We start from the raw sequence: 12148 nt of genomic DNA, 5'->3' as shown, positions 1-12148 counted from the left end.
TTTTATTTCGTAAGAAATGAGTGACAACGAAGCATCCAAGAGTCCAGACGATGAATATAAAAAGAAACTAAACAGAATTAAATCAAAAATAGGCTATTACAAAAAGAAGCCGCAATGTGGTGGGGTTGAAAACGATCAAGAGAGGAAAGAAATAATCGAAAAATTAAAAACTTACCGTTCAATCCTTAAACTGAGTGAAGCAAAAATAAAAGAATTTAATAGAATAAATAAATTGATTGGAAGAGATGAATTTAATAAAGATGAATTTTTAAACTCAATCCAAATTTAATTTTTATTCCTCATCTTCTCGGTTTTCGTGGTTTGTTGTTTTTAATTTGTTCTTGCATCATTTTTATCATTTCCTCCCTTGTTATGATTTGTGGTAAATTTTGAGCTTGTGGGGTATCCATTTATATAAAAATAAAATTTGATGTTATCGTTATGTTTTCATTAATGATTTTAGGTTATTCAATAATGAATTATTTTTGAAGAACTGAAGGTGCTACCATGTTACCATGTGCTACCATGTAAATTAAATTCTTTAAAAAATGATGACAACATGACATTTTGACAACAACATAGGAAATAAAGGTTATCGTTATGTTTTCATTAATGATTTTAGGTTATTCAATAATGAATTATTTTTGAAGAACTGAAGGTGCTACCATGTTACCATGTGCTACCATGTAAATTAAATTCTTTAAAAAATGATGACAACATGACATTTTGACAACAACATAGGAAATAAAGGTTATCGTTATGTTTTCATTAATGATTTTAGGTTATTCAATAATGAATTATTTTTGAAGAACTGAAGGTGCTACCATGTTACCATGTGCTACCATGTAAATTAAATTCTTTAAAAAATGATGACAACATGACATTTTGACAACAACATAGGAAATATGATGCAGTCCAAAAATAAAGTTAGTTTTAAAATTATTTTTATTTTTTTATTCCTATATAAATGACGGCAACAAACAACAACAACAACTATATCGTTTCTGATGAAAAAGTTATTGATTCATTAGTTGAGGAATTAGTTGTGGCAGAAACTAAAACCCTCAACGAAAGAATTGGTGAAAACAAGATTGATTTACACAACTACCTCAAACATGATGGAGGAAGAGGAAGGAAAACTGGTATGGCTTTATTAGTAAATAAAATATCAAATTTAACGATTATAGATGTCGATATCAATAAATCGTACAATGATGAACTTAAAGAAACGGTTAGAAAAGACATTCTATCAAAACTTTCGGATAAAGATGTTATCGTTAAAACCGCTTCGGGAGGACTTCACATTTATTGCAACACTAATTTCTTCTATGCAGTTTCGAACAGAATGATTAAATGTTATTCCTGCAATGATTATGATATTGATATAATGACTTCTGTTGATGATTCAAAGCGTTCTTTAGTAGTTATGGCTGATTCAAGAGTTCGCAAGAATGCAACAGAACCAATCAATACATACTCATTCATTCGTGGAAGTTATGATTCAACATTAACCAGAACAGTGGATGATATATTAAATGATTTGAATATTAAGGTAAGAGTTGAACAGAAGAATGAAGAAATAAAGACTATCATGAATGAAAACAAAGATGTAAACATTGACGATAAACTTGCCCAGAGCATAGTTGATGGTATCTGTGATTTTGAAGTACATAATGACGGTGGAAACATGAATTTAGAAAAAGAAATAACATTATTCACACTGTTTCAAGCAATTAATTCGTTACCTAATCATTTGATTAATGAAGCATACGATAACGTTTATAACTTCTGCAGTTTAACAGAAAATGCAAAAAGTAATTTTGAAAAAGCACGTAGTAGATATGCACATTTAATGACTTCTCCATTTGTTTTGGTGAAGATTCTAAAACTATATCAAAAGGAATATTATGATGAATATGTTTTGCCTTTATTACGTAAGCCAAAAATAACATTTGATATCAAACTTGATGACTCGTTTTTGATAACAGATATTAGACGCAAGGCTGAAAATCATCAGTATAAAAACAGTTCTGAAGTAATTGAGAATTTATCACGTGTCATTCGTTTTGTAGATTGTGGAAATAAATATTTCATTCAAAAGGACTATAATATCCACGACAAAATGAATCAAATATCATTCGTTCTTCAATCAAACATGAAAGAGTCACTTAAAATGATTAAATTATTTAAAGAAGAAGGTAAAACAATAACAGCATGGGATGTACTACTAAATCAATTATCCTCATTAACCGTTAAGGGTGTTTGCTTTAAATCTGATTCCCCCGATGTTTTCTCAACGTTTCAAGGTTATAAATACAACATTCTCGAAAAGCCTGATTACTCAAAAATTGAGATGTTTATGAATTTCATTAAAGAAGCCATTTGTGATAATAACGATGAAGTGTATAAATACCTTCTCGGCTGGATTGCATCAATGATTCAACATCCTGGAATCAAGAATGAAACAGCAATTATTTTGAAAGGACTTCAGGGAACAGGTAAAAACAGATTCACCAACATTGTTTCTGAACTTCTCGCTGGTTATTCATGCAAAAACATTACTGAAATAGGTGAGCTAATGGGTAATTTCAATTCAGTAGTTGAGAATAAAATGTTTCTTGTACTTAATGAACTCAAGAATGTTGGTGAAGACAGACTCGCAAACTTCAACGCTTTGAAATCAATTATAACGGATAATGAGATTAGAATTAATGAAAAGAATCAACCCAGAAGAACAGCACAAAATGTTGCAAACTTCATTTTCGTAACTAACAATGTTTACCCTGTCAAAATTGAAGTTGGAGACAGAAGATATGTAGTTTTAAGGGTTAATGGTAAATTCAAGGGTCAATTTGATTACTTCAAGAATTTAATGGATTCATGCACAAAGGAATTTTATGATAATTTACTGACGTATTTTATCAATTACGACCTTTCATCATTTAATGTACGAATCATACCGATGACTGAAGCCAAACAAGATTTAATTGAATTATCAACAAATCCTTTAGATGTATGGATAAATACTCATTATGATGAATTGTGTGCAGGTATGACGTGTAAAAATGCTCTATTCTGCAAACCATCAGACATGAAAGACAAGAATTTCCAAATGAGTATTAAGGATAAATGTGATAGGAAACATGGAAGAATAGATGGTAAACAAACATGGTGTTATGTTTTGAAAGAAGAAATGAAAGGATTATATAAACAGGTTGAACCAAACGATAATGAGGATTCATTTACTGATGATGAAATACCTGTAAATGAAGCTTTATAAAGTATGATTTGAATTTATTTTTGCCTTCCTCCTGTGATGTTGTCAAAATGTCATGTTGTCATCATTTTTTAAAGAATTTAATTTACATGGTAGCACATGGTAACATGGTAGCACCTTCAGTTCTTCAAAAATAATTCATAAATGCCTTCCTCCTGTGATGTTGTCAAAATGTCATGTTGTCATCATTTTTTAAAGAATTTAATTTACATGGTAGCACATGGTAACATGGTAGCACCTTCAGTTCTTCAAAAATAATTCATAAATGCCTTCCTCCTGTGATGTTGTCAAAATGTCATGTTGTCATCATTTTTTAAAGAATTTAATTTACATGGTAGCACATGGTAACATGGTAGCAGTGAAATAAAATTTTGTTATCAGTTATTTTATCATCATTTTATTAAGTTCATCTTTAGTTAATAATTTGAATGGATTCGCTAATGTTCCACCTTGAGTCACAACACCTGCCCCGGCTAATTGTGAAGAACCCGGGATAAGTACTCCATGAAATGATTTCATTGGTAACATTAATTTAGAAATAGTTGGCTTAATTAATTTTGTCATTTATGAAAAAAATAAAATTGCATAATTTAAATTTTTTTCTTTCTCATTTTCTCATCCTGTTTTGGTTTCAGCAACTTTTCAAGTTGTTGTCTTGTCAGTAACTTTAATTTTAACTTTGGATCAAATATTGGGTTTCCATCTTTATCTCTTCCAATAACACCATATGGTAGAATCTTCATTTATACTAAAATAAAAAATTAAATTATGTCGTTTGCTCTTTTGGAGCTCAGAACTTTCAGTCCATTCTAAAGTTTGTTTCACAAACATTGAGCGTTCATTGAACTCTATACCATGCGTAAACTGTCATGTAAGGTGGCATGTATTCTTTACTTTGCCCCGTTGTTTGTGTATATCCTGAAACGAAATGTGTATGGTTTCCTTCTCCCTGAGTGTCGCTCCAGTAACAATTTATAGCAAACTTAACGTTGTCTTTAACATCATATCCTTTACCTTTTGTCATTCCTGACCAATCCCAATATCTATGCTTATGCCAACCTGCTTGAGATGTACTTAAATTTATGTAGTGACTGTGTGCAGGTAAATTTTCACCTGAAATTGTTTTACTTCCACCTGTTTCCTTTGAAGAGTTTGCACAATACAAAAACCTGTCGACTATTTGTTCCCATGCACCAACACCAAACATTACTTGAGGACCTCTTGCATCCATAGATGTATAAATAGAACCTACTGGGTTCATTAAATCAAACATATGAGATATTATAGGATTCTCTCTTTTGAACTTAAAATATAGTGCAACTATTTCAGGTTTTTTCTGGTTTGTGTCAGAATATTTTTTATAATATAATCTTATGTTTTCAGGGTAGGTAAAATCTTGACTATAATATTTATTTCTGTCATCTGTATAATAATATACTATTCTCGTTTTTTCTATTGCATTATATCTTTTATATCTATAATAATCTAAATATAATGTTAGCTTTTGTTCATCTACATGTGGTGTTCTGTCGTCATCTCCATAGTCATAATAATATGGTGCTGGAGCTGGGTCAGGCAATGTCATATCTGCCATTTCATAAACTCTTAAATATTTCTTTTGTCCATCTCCATATAAGTTTAAGTAGCAGTTGTTGTCTAATGGAACTTTAACTTGTGTACCATCATTCTTTTTATAGCTTACATACATTTCATTGTTATTTTTCGGAATGAGTTTACACCGTGTACCATTTTTTAAGGAGTGTACAAACTGCCATCTAAAATATTTATTTTCTTCATTGACAGAAAAGTCACCAACAATAGTTTCAATATTTTTTGTTGTTCCTATCAAACTTTGGTATATTTCGTTAACATATGTTTTATCTGCTTTCTTCTCTAACTCATCGTTAACATATGTTTTATCCGCTTTCTTATCATATAAATCTTGAACAGTGAATTTAACATTATTTTCACTACTCATGACATAAACATTTTTACATTTAATTTTTTTATTCGTTGTTATGTTTTCATTCGATGTTAAACCTTGTGGAAAGTTAGGAGGAATATAATATAATGCATCCCCATCGGTTCCGTCAACCGTTCCTTCAATATTTTCTATAGCAACAGTTGAGAAGAAGTAATGTGTATGTTCCTTATCCGCTTTCTTCATTAACTCATCATTAACATAAGTTTTATCCGCTTTCTTCATTAACTCATCATTAACATAAGTTTTATCCGCTTTCTTCATTAACTCATCATTAACATAAGTTTTATCCGCTTTCTTCATTAACTCATCATTAACATAAGTTTTATCCGCTTTCTTCATTAACTCATCATTAACATAAGTTTTATCCGCTTTCTTCATTAACTCATCATTAACATAAGTTTTATCCGCTTTCTTCATTAACTCATCATTAACATAAGTTTTATCCGCTTTCTTCATTAACTCATCATTAACATAAGTTTTATCCGCTTTCTTCATTATGTCATTTAGGAAACCTTTTATGAATTCCTCATTTAAATTAAATCTTCCAATCTTCAAAACTTTAGGAAATGCATTTAATGCGTAATATCTTTGTTCTTCTGGTGGAATTGATGTTATATCATCCGTTATACCTTTAATTTTAGAATTCATAAATAAAATTTCTTTTATATTTGATATCACTGCACCACCTTTGCAAACGAATTCGAAACGGTCATTTTTCAATACTATCTCCAAATCTCCATATTTCAACCTTTGCGTTTGTTCTGCCGTCTTTGAATTATATGCATATATGGCGTATGTAATGGTATGAAGGACCTGGGTGCTTTGCGCCTTAAGTTGTTGTGGTTGCTGTTGTTTAATCATTTATTACAATTTAAAAATAAATATTTAATCCATTATCTCATCAGCTATTTTTTCTATTTGAAATTGCCATAATATTTCATTCATAAATTCTAAATCACAATCAAATAGGTCGGTTATTCTAAATTTAATATTTGATAAATCTTTTGAATGAAGAATAAATGAATTCCCGGATAATTGAAACGGATATGATAAAGAAAATGTGTTTAAGTTGATGGATAAAATGTTTTGTATTGATGGGTAAGAGTTAGGGTCTAATGTTTGATGTGAAAATCTCATTGGGGTATTAACTTTATCACATTTGATTAAAATGAAATTGGAACCAGTGTCAGAATACAAAACATCCCCAACATCTTTTTCAAAATTTAATATCCCCAACAATGAACGAAAATGAGGAGTACAAAATTTAATTTTCAGCGGAAATTTAATAAGGTTATTTATTTCATCAAGTTCAAAAAGTTTATCAGGTTTTGATTTAAAATTTTCTTCATACCATACGATAAATGATTCATTTAAATAACTTAAAATCGTGTTAATATCCCATTTCACTATCACATTATTTATATACATATCATACGTTTTTTCATGGTCATCTTTAATAAATGATATATAATCTGAAGGGTCTAAAAGAATGGGATTAAATTTACCACTCACAGAAACGAGAGTAACATTATAAATTCCACTAACTGTTAAATTTAATTCACAACTATTATTCGAAATAATATTGATAATTGACATTTTTATTACGATTAAAAATATGGTAAAGCGTTATTTTCCAGTGATAAATAAAACTAGAATAAGATTACCTCAAGAATTCATAAATTCAACGAATAAGAAATTCATTCATGTTATAAATTTTAGTGTTTTCAGAAAATATGAGTCGATGTCATATTCATCAACGGGTTATATTTCACTTCATTCAAATTTAGTTCAATCAAACCCATATAATGACCATTTCATAAGATTTTCAGATGGTATTAAAAATGTAATTGATAGATTAAAATATGAACAGATTGACAATATCGAATTTTTGGAATTTTGGTTTAAATATCCCGATGGAAAAAAGATTGAAGTTAAAGATAAAGCTGATACTATAACAAAAACAATTACAATGACTGATCCAGATAGTGGGAACAAAAAGAAATAAAACAAACGATAGAAACTGGTGAAAGGTCAATTATTATTGATTATGATTCAAAGGATTATTATTCGATAATGTTAATGCTTGAATATTAAATAGCCTTAACAAAGAATTTTTCAAGTGATATTTTATATTCATCAACTATTTTATTATAAATATCATTATATGTTAAATGAAGTTCAGTTGTTGTTCCATTCTTTGATATCTTAATTGTGCTAATATCCTTTATAGGATTTATTTTTGCAACTGTTCCGCAGCATGAAACCTCATCATCTATGAAAAATTGAATCTTAACGTCTGAATCTTGAACATCACAAAGAATGGCGATAATGTGAATTAATGATTCATAAGGTAAAATAATTAAACCGGATTGGTCAATTAAATTTATTATTGAATCATAATTATTAATTATTATATCACGGTAAATTTTCATTAATTCAGAATTAATGTCTATTTTATATGGGTTCTCGATGTTTGATGAAAGAGGTGGGGGTATGTTGGATAAGTGGGAATTTCAACGGGTTCTTTACCAGGTTCAGATAAAATGATTGGGTCTCCATTCTCATGGTTTTCTTCATTCTCCTCACTCTTCGGTAAGTCACGAGTTAATAAATTTGGTTGAGTTGCTGACCTTGTTAATTCAGGGCTAACATTACCTTTAACATTTTGAATAATTCGTGATTTATCATCATTTACGTTATAACCAACCGTAATCTCTGCTTTTGCGTTAGTGTTCTTTTGACTAGTGAAACGTCTTCTCATTTATATTCGAATAAAAAAATATATTTAAACTTTTATTTTGCTGGAACTTTTGAATCTATTATTCCCTGTATTTGTTCATGAAGTTGATTTTTAGCTGTTTCATCGAAATTAATAGAACGAATATATTCATTAATTGCATTCTTATAATCAACCGATTTCTCAAATTTTCTTTTATCTGATTCCTTAACTAAATCATAAGTTAAACCTCGTTGCTGATATAATGGTTTCTTAATTAAATCTTTGAATGCTTGAGATAAAGCACCTGATGCAATTCTTGCTACTATAATTGGTTGAAATTGCTGTTTAAGTTCATCTTTAACATTTGCGAAAACTGGATCGAATAAAGCAACTTTAAAGAATTTCTTAGCTGAAATTTCAGGTCTAATATTTGCATATTGACCATCAAACTGGTTAGAATATCGTGGTAATCCATCCGGTCCCTCTTCAATAGCATTTAATTCTTCATTGAAATAAGAATATGGATTATGACGGTATGAATTAATTGGACCTTTTTCACCTTCTCCAATGTATTGTTTAACAGCTTTTCCATTTTCATCAAATTGCATAGGATAACGTTCATTATATGCTTTATGTTTAGGATAATCAGATACAGTTAATTTATAACCATTTATGACTTTAATATTACCTCGACCATCAGTAACGAAAACTTCATTTATATCATCAGGTTTTCCATTTGGACCCGTAATGTCTGCTTCATGTGCTTCCCAATTTGGACCATGACGTTTGGCATATGCTTGAGCTTCTGGTAATGTTAAAACATTTCTCATTTGTTTAACATCTTTTTGAAGACCAGCAACAATATGAACTAATTCTTTCATTCCATCGGGAACTTTCATAGTTCTATTATATGCACCCCTTTTGTTTGTCCCTTGTTTTAATGGAACCTGTAAAAGATTTGCTATTTCTGCCATGTTTAATTATAAATAAAAAATAAAAATTAATTATAAAAAGTTAATCAAATTTAACATCCCCTTTATTTAAATCAACTATTATTTTTCCATGTTCACCTAATTGCTGATATTGTGTGTAAAGTTCATTAATGCTCATTGGTAAATTCATTTGATAAAGCATAACGTTCAACTGTTGACGACTAAACCCACTGAAAATGAAAAGGGTTGATAGATTTGATTTAATGTTTGTGCTTAATGCTTTGAAGTATTGAACAGCCATAAAGAATGAACATTGAATGTGTCGACATTGAGTTAATAACTGATTAAAATATGATTTCTCATTTGTTATTAGTTTTGATTTCACTGCATCATCTAGAAAAATGAGTGAATGTAAAAATTCTTTATCAAAATTTGAAATGGAAAGTGTTTCAAATAATTCATCCCGTTGTTTATCAATAATTTTATCCTCTAATCCTTGCTTCTTGATTGTATTATATAATTCTTTATACATTAAAAAGTTTTTTAAATAATCTTCTGCTTCTTCTTGTGATAAATAAATAATTGGAATTTTGATTAAATGCTTTAAAGATTCAAATGTATCATCTGAAGGTGAACCTGAACGGTTGATATAAATTAACACATGTGAATAGGGGGAAGTGTTAGCAATAATGATAATTTGTTTTAATATCGTTAATGTTTTACCTTTATTTTGTTTACCAATTGCTGCAGTGATTGAATTTAAGTAACATTCAGAATATGGAATTTTCATTAATTTTTCCTTAGATAAAGCATTTCTATTATCACTCAATGCTTCATTAATCATATCATCTACGTATGTATTATATACTCCCGCTAATTCTTCATAAGGGGTGGATGAATTTAAATCCATTTAATCAAAAATAAATTTATAATTTTAAACATTTCTATTCATCAATATTTCATCATATGAACTTCTATACTGCGGTGGTGTACCTGTTGGATGATATTTCAAACCTTCGTCCGGTGTCCATGTCCAATATGTAGTCCTAGTAAACCAAACCTGAGGAGGATTTGTCACCTTTGAACAGTAAGTGTCATTTTCACCCTGAATGATTGGATAAGCTTTCACTTGTACTGTAACTTGTGAGTTAAAAGTTTCTAATCCATCAAAGAATATACCCGCTCCATCACGTTGAACTGGAATAGTGCATAAGAATGAAGTTTGGTCTTTCCATGTTCTAGCTAATGGTGCGCCATCATCACCATTCAGTGGTCTAGTTAATGAGTCCTCGTATTCTTCCGTGCATTCATTCACTCCATCTAAATCAGAAGCTTGAAGCATACGTGTAAAGAATATGTCACCCACTGTGGTCATCGCTTGATCGGGAAGTTTCTGGAATCTATAGTGACCTGAAGACCTCGAAGCATTGGATTTTCTAAAACTGTTCTTTGCATTGCATTCTTCGGAAATGTTAACACAACATCTGTAACATTATGAAGAGCATATGAGAAATCTGAGCTAATACCCTCGGGAGTGATGCAACCTCCATTTAGTGAACGAATGTCAATATGTTGAGCTGGAATCATGAATGGATCTTCCTTACTGAATAAACGTGGTATTGCTTTAACTGATTCTTCAATTAAACCGTATCCTGGTGTAATACATTTATCCTCTAAAACTTCCATCTTTGTGCATGAAATAATAACGTCATCAACTATTGCGTCAGCAGATGTAGCGGCTAAGCTTGTAATTAATTTGGCAGGAAGTCCGATTTGTTGGAATTTGCGATCATATTTATAAACATGATTCATAATCTTTTCATAATTTTCATCAGTTATCTTTTCATAAACGTAATTTTGTAAATCAGCAACTCTTAACGGTAACCTGACAAAATACTAAAGTATCCCTGAAAACATAATATTTAAGAATGATATCACCAAATGATTTAGGATAATCATCGAACGCCTGAAATGCTAACAAATCATTTACCGGAATAATCATATCAAAAGTGATATCAACTTCTTCATTTGCTCTCTTGAAAACTTCAGAAGGGTCAATATATTTACCACATACTGAGTTATCATATTTTTGAACATTATTATATAACGAATGAACAAACTTTTTAACTTTCCTTTCTGATTTCGGTTTATATGTTGCAAATGCGAAAGATTCACGGGCGCAATCCATTTGAAGATAACCGGCATCACCTCTTTCGGTTTCTACTTCTAATTGTTTAAAGCTTTGATTTGATGATTTGTAACCAACGAATAAACGCATGCATTTAAAAGCGGCATCACATGTGAAAGCTTTATTTGAAACTAGAGTTGCTTTAACTTTGCGTTTAATATATGTGTCACCTAATTGGTTCACATCATGAGCCGGATTTGTAATTCTTAAATGAGTTTGTTTATCATCAAAATATGGAGCATCAGAGTCATAGCATGAACTTTCAAGTTCTCTATAATATCTTCTACCGTCATTCTTTGCGAATATTTCATTTATCTTTTCGAATGAATGAAACACATTTCCATTAATCGGTTTGGTGTTTGGCACTAAATAGTTAGTCGTCATTTATTAATAAATAAAAAAATCAAAATTAAAAGATGGAAATGAATTTTTAATTATAATGAAATAATCAACTATGGCTGCAGGTATATTTAAGAAACTGTGGGATAGAGTAAAAAGAGGAGCGAGTAAAGTTTGGGAAACATTGAAGAAGGGAGCAAATTGGATATTTAAGAATAAAGAAGCAATTAGTGACGTAGCTGAATCAATAACACCAAAAGCTGCCCCAATAAGAGAAATTTTAAATAAAGGAGAAAAAGTTTATCAAAGACTACAACCGATACTAAGATAAAAATAATTTTAAAATAATTTATTTTTCCACTATCTACCCCCTATTTTATTAAGTATTCCTTCAGCTATTCCACCAATTGCGTTACCTGCTTGTGCTCCCATCGCCGGATTACCTGCTTTAGTACCTAATACCCCACCTATGATAGTTCCTGCCGTTTTCGCTACTGGTGCCAAAAAGTTTGCAACAGGTTTAATAATCTTTTTATAAACCCAACCCGCAGCTTTCTTAATTCCATCCCATAATTTTTTAAAGAATCCTGCCGCCATTTCTGATTTATCATTAATTAAAAAATATTTTTCATCACTTATATTCTAATTTTTATTTAATGATAAATGAAACCGATTTTAAAAATAAATGAAACAGAGGGGGAAGAAATAA

General features: G+C 30.1%; 6 protein-coding genes across 6 annotated transcripts, besides 1 other annotated feature; 3 read left to right on the top strand and 3 right to left on the bottom strand.

Annotated features, from left to right (window-relative positions):
• Positions 1 to 10421: part of a mobile genetic element that runs on past the window's edge.
• Positions 17 to 289, top strand: TVAGG3_0136010 (uncharacterized protein; the record flags this gene model as incomplete). Its single annotated transcript, XM_001306532.1, has 1 exon — positions 17 to 289. The coding sequence occupies one exon, from the start codon at positions 17 to 19 to the stop codon at positions 287 to 289; it is 273 nt and encodes a 90-aa protein (XP_001306533.1).
• On the top strand, positions 968 to 3280 carry TVAGG3_0136000 (uncharacterized protein; the record flags this gene model as incomplete). The annotated part of the gene is made up of 1 exon (XM_051224121.1): positions 968 to 3280. One exon carries the CDS (start codon positions 968 to 970, stop codon positions 3278 to 3280), a length of 2313 nt encoding a protein of 770 aa, XP_051109107.1.
• TVAGG3_0135990 (phage tail repeat-like family) lies at positions 4116 to 5444 on the bottom strand (the record flags this gene model as incomplete). The annotated part of the gene is made up of 1 exon (XM_051224120.1): positions 4116 to 5444. One exon carries the CDS (start codon positions 5442 to 5444, stop codon positions 4116 to 4118), a length of 1329 nt encoding a protein of 442 aa, XP_051109106.1.
• TVAGG3_0135980 (uncharacterized protein) lies at positions 5488 to 6122 on the bottom strand (the record flags this gene model as incomplete). Its single annotated transcript, XM_051224119.1, has 1 exon — positions 5488 to 6122. A coding segment is annotated over one exon (635 nt), but the record flags the coding sequence as incomplete, so codon positions are not given.
• Positions 8055 to 8879, bottom strand: TVAGG3_0135970 (uncharacterized protein; the record flags this gene model as incomplete). Its single annotated transcript, XM_051224118.1, has 1 exon — positions 8055 to 8879. One exon carries the CDS (start codon positions 8877 to 8879, stop codon positions 8055 to 8057), a length of 825 nt encoding a protein of 274 aa, XP_051109104.1.
• Positions 10422 to 11554: 1133 nt separating the features above from the next.
• TVAGG3_0135950 (uncharacterized protein) lies at positions 11555 to 11770 on the top strand (the record flags this gene model as incomplete). The annotated part of the gene is made up of 1 exon (XM_001306533.1): positions 11555 to 11770. The coding sequence occupies one exon, from the start codon at positions 11555 to 11557 to the stop codon at positions 11768 to 11770; it is 216 nt and encodes a 71-aa protein (XP_001306534.1).
• Positions 11771 to 12148: the final 378 nt, after the last annotated feature.

Source organism: Trichomonas vaginalis, chromosome IV (assembly GCF_026262505.1).
Source record: "Trichomonas vaginalis G3 chromosome IV, whole genome shotgun sequence".
NCBI lineage: Eukaryota > Parabasalia > Trichomonadida > Trichomonadidae > Trichomonas > Trichomonas vaginalis.
This window is presented reverse-complemented; position numbering and strand designations above follow the sequence as displayed.